General features: G+C 38.3%; 1 protein-coding gene across 1 annotated transcript in view; it reads left to right on the top strand.

Moving 5' to 3' along the window:
- Positions 1–12,281, top strand: part of DNAJC17 (DnaJ heat shock protein family (Hsp40) member C17) — a 32,849-nt gene that overhangs the window by 13,324 nt on the left and 7,244 nt on the right. Inside the window, exons 6-10 of the mRNA XM_007430072.4 lie at positions 489–582; positions 1,246–1,295; positions 1,767–1,844; positions 4,139–4,219; positions 6,331–6,453. Of these exons, the coding sequence (XP_007430134.1) occupies positions 489–582; positions 1,246–1,295; positions 1,767–1,844; positions 4,139–4,219; positions 6,331–6,453 (426 nt within the window). The remainder of the gene's footprint in view (positions 1–488; positions 583–1,245; positions 1,296–1,766; positions 1,845–4,138; positions 4,220–6,330; positions 6,454–12,281) is intronic.

Below are 12,281 nucleotides of genomic sequence, written 5' to 3'. Positions count from 1 at the left end.
TGATATACTTTCTGCTCAGTAACAGCAGTGGAGAACTTTATTGAATTATACAAAATAAATGATGCTGGGATCCTAGTTAAAATATCTTTGTATGTCAGGCTTCAAAGCACAGCACAAAGATGTGTATTATATAATTCAATGGAGAACATGTGCTAAGGTTCCAGATTTCAGTCCTTTGCGTCTTCCAATAGAATTCCTGATTGCAAACCTAGGAAGTCTCCCCCAGTAAATGTAGAGATTACTAAGCAAGATGGTCAAATAATCTGACAATATAGACAGCTTTCTATGTTCATACTTCACACTTTAAAATAAAGCTCTTTAGCTTGTTTAATTGTGGTCAATAAATAGAATGTGGAACTAGACAGATGATTGGTCAATTTCTTATGACAGTTTTCCCCCCAAAACTGTGAAAAGCTATATTCTTTTACTAGAGCCAGTTTTTTTAAAGCAATATTTCCAGGATTTTTCTTTCCTGCTACTCATCCTAGATCCAACGATTACGTGAAGAGGGATCTCGCCAACTGGAGGAACAACAAAAACTCATCCAGGAACAAATCCGGCTTGAAAAGGAGCGAATACGAAGTAAGGCCAGGCAAGGGCAGAGCTTTTGCCTGCATTTTAGAGATAGAATATTTTGCTTAATCCTGACATGAAGTTTAAAAAAAACAGAGTTAAATTGGGAAATCCATCATGGAACCTTAGTGTCCATTCAAAAGTAAGTTTTCTTGATTTCACTAGAACTTTTTCCAAGGTAAATGTGTACAGGATTGCAGGTCTTACCCTGTAACTTTTATTTCATATATGACTTTAGACAGTTGTTTATTTCCCAAGATCTTTATACCTATCATAAAAGTAAGGAAATGAGAATTAGTTTAATGAATCTTAAACTTTGCGATGTTTGTTGCAGTTTCTTCAGTGTTAGTTGACATGAGGGATTAGTTTTTCAGTCTTCATTAGTCTTTCTGCCATTCCCATTTCCCTAAGGTGTTTTTTTTTTTAATTCTTACTGACAATGATGCTTCATCTCTGGGAGTACTGAATAAATTAAGACATCCTTTGATTTGTATAACAGGATAGTGTAAATTTTATCTGTAATAGAATACTTTACATTGGGGATAAAACAGTATAAGCTGATCTCGAACACTGAATTGCTTTAAGATTTTGTTTAGCAAAAAAGGATATTCTTTTTTATCTTCAAAACTATTATAATCATAATTTTCATTTTATTTGATTTTCTTCTTTGAGGTAAACAAGATGGGTATGGAGGGAATGGCACAGGAACACCCAAGCTCAAAGTAAGACATCCCCAAAAATTTGAGCTATGAAGAAAGATGAACAACTAATTTATCATTCCATCAATAGAAGCCACTTGGATCGCCTGCAGCCTCCCAAAATGCTGGACTGCCCTTGGCATCCTCGCTCCTTATTGGAATTGTCACTTACTTCACCTTAATGTGTTCCTTGCACTTTAATCTAGAATCTAGGCACTAGGATGAAGGTAATTAGAAGTTAAGTCTCTGTGACTTGGAATATTGACAGATTTCCAGATGCTACTTGGTGTATGTAATAAGATTTTGTTATTCTAAAATGTGAATTCTTCCATATGCCTCTTCTTATGCAAAGTGAAAATTCATTCAGTATCTGTACAAATTCTAATTCATTATATTTATAGTATCATAGAAATGAAACTAAATGGCAGGTGTTGATATACAGAAGGCCGTGGACCCTGAACTATGTGAAACTAATTTGTGACTTTTATCCATCAGCTACGATGGAAGTGCAAGAAAGAAGATGAAACTAAAGGAGGTTACTCAAAGGAAATTCTCCTGCAAATTCTACAAAAGGTCCTGTTCTAAAATATCTTAGTTCCTTTGTCTAATATTAATCACATTCATATGGAGCAGTAAACTAGGCTTTTGGTGTATTCTGGCTTGGCTTGAATGAGCTATAGGCATTCAGTATGACCTATCATTTGAACTAAGAATCCTGGCTTATTTTCTTTCTGAACTAGGACTGAAATCCAAGATCTGTTCTTGGCTTTTGAATTCTGGCTTATTTGGCACCTTGGTTAGGAGAACATTTAAGCAGTGCATTTGGGGATTGTTTAGCTATATGCAGTAGTGGGAATAGCTAAGCAAAGGCAGACAGGCTAAATGCACTAGCATATGACTGTTCATTGTAGGAGAAGGTTCACCAGAATGCCAGCTGGTTGTTCTGTATAATTATGGCTGTTCTGTAAGAATAAGCGAAGACTTTTTATGTAAATTTCTTCATAAACCAATGAGATCATGCCATGATCATTATAAATCTTTTCCAGATGAGTTACGATGTTACAAGTTACAATGAGTAAGGAAGGCATTGTTTAATATGTATTAATTTCTAACGTCATTTGGCTAATACAAATGTACTATTGGCCTACTTCATAGTATCTTTTGCATAATCTAGCAATCTCTCTTTAACCAAATTTTCTAATCTGTTGATGCAGATTTTTTTCTCGCATTCTCTTAAAAGCACCAGCAGTAACATGACCTTGCATACAGGCTTTATAAGTGTCCCATACAGTATGTAGAGTGGGTGAATCATGATTAATTTCAAAAAATTGTAAGGTTAACTGTCTAATACAACTCAAAAAGCTATTCTCTTATAACAAAGAAGGATTAAAATACTACCTTCCACGAACTAAGCTTTTTAAATTGAAGGGTTAATGTAATAGAAGCACGATCAGATATAAGAAGAGGATGAATAGAAGAATCTAAAACATATTCCAGTAATGAAGAGGAAATAAAAAATAATCTAGTCTAGGACACATCCTAGACACATAAGAAATAAATGTATAGTTCCTATCCTGAGGATGAAGTAAAACATAAAACTATACAATATGATAGGAACTGTTAGTGAAGCAGAACTATCAAATGTCAAGGTGAATAATGTTTTATTCATATAAAATCTTGCTTTATTACTATTAATACTTCTGGAGCAACTGCTGAGGCCAAGTGTGGGCAACATATGATCTTCCTGATGAAATTCAGCTCTCCATCAGCCCTAGCTAGAATGATCAATAGAAGTTGCTATCCATTAACTTTTGAAGGGTCACACATTGTCCATTCTTGCACTAGGATAACTTGGTTTTACCTTAGAAAACAACATTATTTTTGCTGGTGGAGAAAAAATGAACTAGGCTGAATACTACTTTGTTATTTGCATCTTATGAGCTTGCTGTTCTGAAAGGCTTGAAACTGCCTTTTTTCTTTTTATCTTTTTTTAATTTGTTCTCATCTGCTTTGTCATTTCTGCTACCTTTATTCTTTTTGTTTTTTGTTGTTTCCTTGTTTTAAAATGTTTTTGACAATTTGTAAACTGTCCAGAATCACTGGGAGTCTGGAAGCATATAGATTATTATTGTTGTAGTGGTAGTGTTGTTGTCTTTGAACTTTCTTACGGTCTGCATCATGTCTGAACCATAACATTGCCTGTGTAATATATTATTATGTAAAATATTATGTAAAATACTAGATGAAGTAATTAAATAAAGTAAATAGTAAAATCTCTGAAAACTCAGCATAGCATTCTTAAAAGGATTCTATATAATACATCACAACACAAATAAGATTAGCTGTCATTTATCCTCATGTCACTACAGTGCTTTCCCTATCCATATTGTAGAAAGGTTTCATCTGATTATGGAGTTACAAATGGCCATTGTCCAACCCTCTTGTTCAGTACAGGAGTGCAAATGAAAGCATCTCTTAAGAAGAGATGGTTATTTTGTCTCTTACTTGAACACATCCAGTGAATGGGAGCCTAGCTCTCCTCAGTCAAATGGCTTTTACTGTTTGGAATTTTTTCTTAATATTCAAAATATCTGCCTTTTGTAACTTAAATCCGTTATTTTATGTCCTGCATTCATCTGAGACAGTAAAGAAGGAGTCTTGACTTTTTCCTTGATCACCCCTCAGATACTTGAAAATCATAATATTCCCCACAGTCATTTTTTCTCAAGGCTAAACATCCTCTATTCATACATTCTCTGTCAGTCCAGTTTTTACAGGAGTTAGCTTCTAGGCCTCAGATCAAGTTTTAGAAGATATTGTTTTTCTAGGCCTACATCTTACTTTACATTTCTTCTTGATTCTGATAGTATGGTGAAGTTCTTAATTTGCTGATCTCAAACAAGAAGGCAGGAAGTGCAGTTGTGGAATTTGCTACCGTGAAAGCTGCTGTAAGTTATTTTTGTTTGTATTTTAATTTAGAAATATCAAGGTGTACCACAGTGGCTACGCTAATGCAAGAGGTTCCTCAGGCAATTATTGAAGAAGGTAGCATTGTAATGTGTAGGTAGTCCTTGTTTATGACTCCTTGTTCAGTGACATTTTGAAGCTATGATGGTGCTGAACAAAAAGACTTACGACTGGTCTTCATAATTGTAGCTGTCGCAGCGTCCCTGTGGTCATGTGATTGTGATTTGGGTGCTTGGCAACTGGCTCGCAATTACGATGGCCACAGTATCCCATGGTCACATGATCACCATTTGTGACCTTTACAAGCAAAGTCAATGGGGAAGCTGGCGGGAGGTCGCAAATGGTGATCATGTGACATAATGCCTAGCAACCACATGGGATTTGCTTAACAACGGCAACTGGAACTGTCATCATAAGTTGACGCGGTCACATGACATTGCACTTTACAACTGCATTATGTAGCAGTGAAGTTGCTGGTCCCAATTACTGTAGTTAAGCAAGGACTACCTATAAATTGAAAGCCAGTTGTTGATATTATTAGGATAATAGATTTTTATGAGTATCATATTTGTGTGATATCATGCCAGCATGGAGAGCAGATGCTGGTGGCAGTAAAATTGCTTCTTCCCTGGCTGAGTCAGCTTGTTGTGGAGAGTGATGCTACTGCTACATTGCCAGTTACATCAGAAAAAGAAGCCCCTCCTGTGATCATAGTGAACCAAGTGGGAACTGTTTTTCAGGACTGGCCCAGAAACTGGGCAAGTTACTGGGCCAGTTGAACAACGCAACATTCAGATAATTCTCATTTAGCAACCTCAGTTGGTTCCGGCAACTCGGTTGTTAAAGCAGTTGCTAAGTGAAAATCACGTGACTGCAACAGTGTTTACAATTTTCCTTCAGCTTTCCTTTGCTTTACAGCATCAGAACAATACAACTCCAAACAGTTGGGTGAGCCCAAATAGCGGGGAAGGTTTCTGGAACTCAACTCACGAGGAAGCCAGATAAAGGGCATAGCCCTTATAGCCCTTTTCCCCCACTCCCCCGCCTTTTGGAATGTTCACTCGGGTGCTGGGATAATTAGCAAGAAGAGAATTAATGTTTATATTTACGTTCATTGGAGAGGAAGAGATTATAAGAGAGTGGGACACACAGTGGGGAATACACATTGAAACAAATGTGCTAGTGCCCATTCTTTGCCTAGTGCGCTGGTGGTTGCAAGCAGGGAACCATTTAGGAGGCAAACAAAAGCCTTTTGTGTGGAAACTGATTAGGGTCTTGTCAGTGTCAGGCAGCAGTGCAAGCCAGCTGACAGGTTCTAATCAACTAAGGTCACAGAGCTGAGCTTGTTAACTTGTGGTTAGCACTTTTTAGGGATGTGCTACACTGCAAAGAAAAGCAGCTCTGGAAGAGATAGCTTGTTTAGGCAATCTCTCTGCTATGCAGGGTAGAGAGAAAAAAACAGGTCAGGCATAGGACAACACCCACTAACTGACTGTAATAGCAAACACATGACAGAGAGAGACACTGCAAAGGTGGTAAATGTGGGCAGTAGTTGCAAAGTTACTTTTTCATCACCATTGTAACTGCGAACGGTCGCTGTCTGAGGCAGTCGTTAAACAAGGACTACCTGTATAGGACTGGTCTTTAGTGAAGTTATTACAAGTAAAATACGAAGTCCTTACAAGAGTTGAGAAACCACCCTCAAGTTCCTCTGTTGGTAAATGTCATTAATATTATTATACTTTTTTATCTGCTTGTAAAAATGCCCTCCTATCTGATATAGGTATCCGTTAATATCTATTGGTAAAAATTGGGGTCTGTTGAAAGAATTACCAATATATTTTAAAATGATATAGCCTACCGGATTCTTGTCCTACTGTCAGTTGATGTTCTACATCAAAATGATATGAACTAATTAGGGAATTTAGGAGGGAACTCTGAGCAAGCCTGGACTGAGGTTCTCAGTTCCTTTTCACACAGCCATTCAATTACTTTGCCTGGAGCCATTCTTCTGTTTGCCTGGGTTGATTACAGGAGCAGGGATCGTTGAAATACAGATGATTGCATAGTGTTGGCTGTTTTTATTTGTTAGGAAATGGCAGTGAAGAATGAAGTTGGCCTAACAGACAATCCTTTAAAAATCACCTGGCTAGAGGGTCAACCACAGAGTAGCACTCTGTTTGCTGATGGCACTGTTCACCCACAGATATCCCAGGTAACAGCAATACAAGCTGCTTTTGTTCTGCTTTAAAGTATAATTTGTTTTTACATGTACTCAATAAGAGTGTTTGCAACATATTCTCTCATTCTTTATATTTCTGATTTGGAAGGCATTCTTTAAGACACCTTTAAGTTTTTCTTTTAAGATTTATTTTAACTGAAACAAATACAAATTTGTCTTCAGTTTGGAATTCATGTAAACCCACTGTGCTAGAATTAATAGAATTACTGCTAATTAAAAATGTGGAATGAAATAGCCACAGCATTTGCTCTGTTGGTGTTGGTTACTGAAGAAATATATGAGCAGCTGAAGAAATGTGAGCCTTGGAAATATGTACATGATATTTTTTTCAGGTAAGGAAGTTGGAGTAAACAAGTCCTCCTCAAAGGTTCCTTATATTGAGAACTCATGCTTTAGAACAGAGATTGGGCAATCTATTTGATGCTAACTTATGTTACCAGATTCAGGGATAAATGCATGTGCATGTGGACTGCAGATTCACGTCCCCCTCCCTTCCTAGCTACCTCAAGCAGAAGGGAAACAATACAGCTTCTCTATCTTCTGTGGACTACACCTTTTGCAACTGTGGGCCGTAGTTATCATGCCCCTGTACTCAGAATAAAAATTATGCCTCTAATTTTTGGAAACTCTCAATATTTTTAGGGAACTGATTAATTTAATGCACTTTTTTTTGCAAAGATGCAGTATGAAACTGATCTCAGGTACAATCTTCCTGAAATATAATTCCTCTTAAATATCTTAACTATATTTTCAAATCTCCAAATAGGCTATATAGGCTTGTAGACCCTTTAAAATAACATTTATAGTTTTGTTCTATGGTTTCTAACATGATAGCTCTTTCTCTTCTGTTGATGGCAATGTGTTTTTTGTGAAATACAAATATGTCTGCAAATATGATGTTTTATTTTTAAATGTTCATTTATTTTGACTTTATATCTGACACTATTAGGAAATAATCTGTTAAAGAACTCACAGACAGAAAGCCAGGTAGGTGGAACTAGGTGATGGTAGGAAAACTAGGGAGTAGGTAAACAAACATTTTAAATGTGATCTGGGTTATATTTCTACAGTAGCCTTCCACCCAAATTGGCCATCCCTTCATTACAACTCCCATTGTTTCCAACGAGAACTGTACATAAGTGAGACGGGGAATGCATTCCTATCCCCATCCCCCAACTAACAATCTGGTGTGTTGTGGCCTCTGCTAAATGTAAATAAACAAGAGACACTTTGGCCATAGTTTGGCCTCCTTTTCCCTTTAAACATGACCTGAATACACTTTTCTGACAATATGTGGGTGAAAAAAATAGCTCTTATGTATTTAATGAGCAGGTATACTGCCAGCTTTTCTGGAGAAGCATTTTTTTGTGTGTGCTTTGTTTTGATAACAAGTAACTTGGTAATTTGGGCTTAATTCACAGTGGTTGGTCTTGAGAAACTGCCTCTCAATGGCCCTGAGGTTGACTGGGGCCTACGTAGCTCCACCTGGAATATACTTAGAGCTCTTTGCAAGATTGGCTTTCTAGTCCAATTCCACAGGGCTGTGTTTACTGCCACAGTTTATCTCATCCAGAATATATTAGAGAAGAATGCTATGACTGGTAACACTCAACTGGATAGAATCCAGCAGAAACCACAGGTTGTTTGGGGCCACGATGTTTTTCTCTGTTCACAATATTGGCACAACTATCACAAGCAGTCCCTGTATATATTATTGGTCTTGAATCCTGTTCTTAAGGGTGAAAGAGGAATAACTGACTTGAATTAAAAGTTCTTGCTGACATTTTGGTAGTAGAACTCTGGTGTTGAGGATTGCTTATTATGTCATAGAAGATGGCAGCATCGACCTGGCCTGATCTCAAAAAAGCTAAGCAGATCCAATCTGGTTAGGATTTGGATGAGATTTCACCAGGAAATCTCAGGACAACAGATTAGAATGAGAAGTTCAAAAAACATCCCGGAAGAAGACAGTGGCAAATCTCTTCTGTATGTTGCCAAGAAAACATGGGTGTATCCATGGAATCACCAGGTGTCAAGGTTGATTCAAGGGAGGCTTTAGCTATTGCTTCTTTTGAAATCTTTTATTACTAATTTTGGCTTGGTTTCTTTTTATTAACAATGCATCTTGCCAAGAGGTCATGTGACATGCCTAAGCTAAAGGGTAAAGAAAACTAGGCGCTCTAATTAACTATGTAGCCTGTAGGGGTGAAGTAGTTGTGCTAAATAAATAAAGGCCTTATTAGATTGCAGGGATTGGGCTGTTCTGCTATTATTAGATGATCCATTACTGAGTTTTGTTTCTGACTATACAGCAGCAATTTAATGGAACATATTGCAATTTAAATCAGGTCATGTACCCAGTGTTCATATATCAGTAGATTTCCTGCTAAAAAGGAATTAAATAAGTGTATTTTATATCAGTATATTTTTAGGCTAAAACAAGTTAAAAGACTGTTCTTTTTTCTTGAATAAGTAGCTTGCACCTCAATCAGCTGGCAGTAACAGGAGATAAGCATTTGTTCAGGGCTGAGTTGGTTTACAAGAAAAACTTGGGTCACTTAAAACTGCAGAACGGTCCTACATTCAACTAAAACATCCTTTGATTTCACAATATGGACTATATACACTAGCAGTTTCTGAAACCCCTAAATTATTTGGAGGACTGGAAAATGTCTTGGAAGATTCTAAACCTGCTGTTTATTTTTCCAGACAATTGAAGAGTATTATCTAGATAGAGATTAGTTATTTGCAAGAATTTTGGAATAAACAGCTAACACATTCTATTTAAAATAACCAGTGGTCTTATGTTTCCTAGGATCTTAAAAGGAGATTAATTTAACAAAAGATTCTTTTTCAAATTTATTGGATGCCTCAATTGATTTGTGAGAAAGGTTTGTATTCACTTCTTTAAAATGGGACAACCACAGAAGAGGCCCAGTGATTTTATTTATTTATTTATATAAATAAATAATCAATCATTGGGCCTCTTCTGTGGTTGTCCCATTTTCTTTAATTTTCACACCGTTGTTAATTTGATTTTGGGTAGAGAAATAAGGATTAAATATATTAACATGATGTTAATATGATATACTGAAATTTTGGAATTTATTTATGAAGAACATTGGCCTTATTGACCATGGAGTGTAGCTTTATTTGAAAGATAAGGCTACTTAAGGTTTGATTTCCAAATCGAAGACATCATTCTTGCCATCAAATTGGCTGTTTATAAATGTAATGGAAAGACCAGTCAATATTATTCCTTGTGATCAAAGCTCAGTTAAACATTGAGTTGCTCTTATAGAGGTAGTCCTCGGTTAACAATGGTAATTGGGACTGGAATTTCTGTCACTAAGTAATGTGGTTGTAAAGCACAATGTCATGTGACCACATTGCTTAGCGACAATCCCTGCAGTCCCGGTTGCCGTCGTTAAGCGAGGATCGCAGGTCGTTAAGCGAAGACCTTGCAACTTCCTGCCAGCTTCCAACAACCAATTTTGGGTAGAGAAATAAGGATCAAATATATTAACATGAAGACGGCAGGAAGTTGCAAGTCCCAGACAGCTCTCAAGCAGGCTGGCAGGCAGGTAAGTGGCTGCTGCTGGGTGGAGGAGGGTGCACAAAGGTGCGCAGGTGGCCATCAAGGTGTGGCCAAGCACAGAGGGGCTGAGGGAGGGTGTTCGAGCGGCCAGTGAGGCATGGGGCAAGTGCAGCAGGGCTGGGGATGGTGCACAAGGTTGTGTGGGTGGCTGGTGAAGTGGGGCTGGGAGTGGCAGCTGCTGGGTGGGGGAGGGTGTGCGAGGGTGCAAGAAGCCCCAGAGCCGCAGTGCCTCTCTGCTCGCAGCTGGGATGGTGAGCCCAGCAGAGGGGAGGCAGGCAAAGACAAAGGTCAGAGGGAGAGAGGGCAGTGGGGAGGTAGTCGTAAATGCAGGCTGACTTGAATTTTTATCACATGATTGTGGGGTGCTGTGACGGTTATAAGTTCAAGGACCAGTCGCAAGGCCATTTTTTCAGCACTGTCATAACTTCAGTCACTGAACATTACACAAGGACTACCTGTACGTGTGTCGCTACATTAATTTTTATTTATTTATTTATTAAATTTGTATGCTGCCCGACTCTCAGTGACTCTGAGCAGCTCACAACAATCAAACAGATTACAATAAAATCAATGAAACATTAAAGATAAAGTATGGCAGACCAGATGGAATGAACCAAGGGTCTCACTGTCCCTCGTCGAAGGCCTGGGTGAACAACCAGGTCTTCACAGCTCTTCTAAACAATAGCAGAATGGGGGCCATCCAGATCTCGGGGGGAACCTCATTCCAGATGGCAGGCACTGCTACAGAGAAGGTGTGCTTCTGGGTTCTCGAGATGACTTTGTTTAATCAAAGGAACTCAGAGCGCACCAACCTTGCAGGATTGAGTTAGCTAGGCAGATGCTATGAGAGACAGGCGGTCCCTTGAGTAACCAGGCCCTATGCTATGTAGGATTTTATAGGTAACAACCAGCACCTTGAATTGCACCCAGAAGCAAACTGGCAACCAATCAGTTTGCAAAGCAGAGGCATTACATGGGTATACTGAGACATTACTGCTCGCACCCCCGCGTTCTGGACCAGTTGGAGCTTCTGGGCGGTCTTCAAGGGCAGCCCCATGTAGAGCATGTTGTAGTAGTCAAGCTGTGAGATTAGAGCATGAATGAATATCTGAAGGGCCCCCGATATATAAATATATGTATTTTTTTCCTTTGTTTTTTGTTTCTTGTTTATTTTTGTGTTTTGCTTTTTATATTTATGCTGTCTTGTATGTTGTGGTGGTTTTTCCTTCAATCTGTTCTCTATATTATGGCCATAAAGAGTAAAAAGTAAAATAAATAGAAGGGGGTAACAGATCTCACAGATTTGCTTTGTAATAAACGGTTAGTTAGAGTTTAGTCATATTTACCATAACAAGCATTTTGTGGAATAAGTGAGCATCCACTATGGACCTATTGTGAGGGCACACATGCCATGCAAAATGTCAAAGAGCTCAGTAGCTGAAAAAAATACCTGCCCCCAAGTCCTGTCATTCCCCTGCTGGGCCTGCAAGCTATACCAGACTTGGAGCTGAAACAGTTAATTCTATCCCCTTGATTTTAATGAGAGGAAAACATTTTTACAATTACACTGGGCAAAGAAACCAGTTGGAAAATACCTTCCCACAACTTCCTGTTCTAGGTGTTGTGAGGTATTTTCACTTCAAATCCTCCTCATGCACCCCACTCCCTGCCATCCATAGGGTTTATCTGTCCATTTGCTGGCAATTATACGCCTATTGTGTACATGTCATTCTGAGGCATCCAGGAGGAAACATCTTGTGGTTTGAACCTGTTTGTTGGTAATCCCCTTGAGGTATATAATGCTATTAATTTTTTTGTGTTAGAGGAATGAGAAAATGGCAAAGGCTGACTATACTTGCTATCAGCCTGAGGAAATAATGTGAATTCACTTCTGACACCGACATATTCATATCAGCCTAAAGTTGAAGCAACCACGGAAGCCCTTTGTATATTAGGAATTCTTGTCACAATTCAGCTTTATCTTGATGGTGCAGTCATCATCTTATGTATGCAGCAGTAGGTGGAGTTGAGAATTCAGTAGGATTATTCCATGAGCTATGTATAGCATTAGTCATGTTTATGTCTGCCTAATGCAGCTGCTTTTATTTTGGCAAGAAAGCTGCTGTGGGACTCTGATCCAGTTTAGATGAGGTCACTTGCTGCTTTCTTTTGAAATTATGGCTTCCTCGTGCTAGTTTTTGTT

The sequence above is a fragment of the Python bivittatus genome, unplaced genomic scaffold (assembly GCF_059951505.1).
Source record: "Python bivittatus isolate LINGU-HERP-01145 unplaced genomic scaffold, Pbiv_v1 ctg000480_np1212, whole genome shotgun sequence".
NCBI classification, from domain to species: domain Eukaryota; kingdom Metazoa; phylum Chordata; class Lepidosauria; order Squamata; family Pythonidae; genus Python; species Python bivittatus.
The sequence above is the reverse complement of the archived record's forward strand: the minus strand, read 5'-3'. Positions and strand labels throughout refer to the sequence as shown.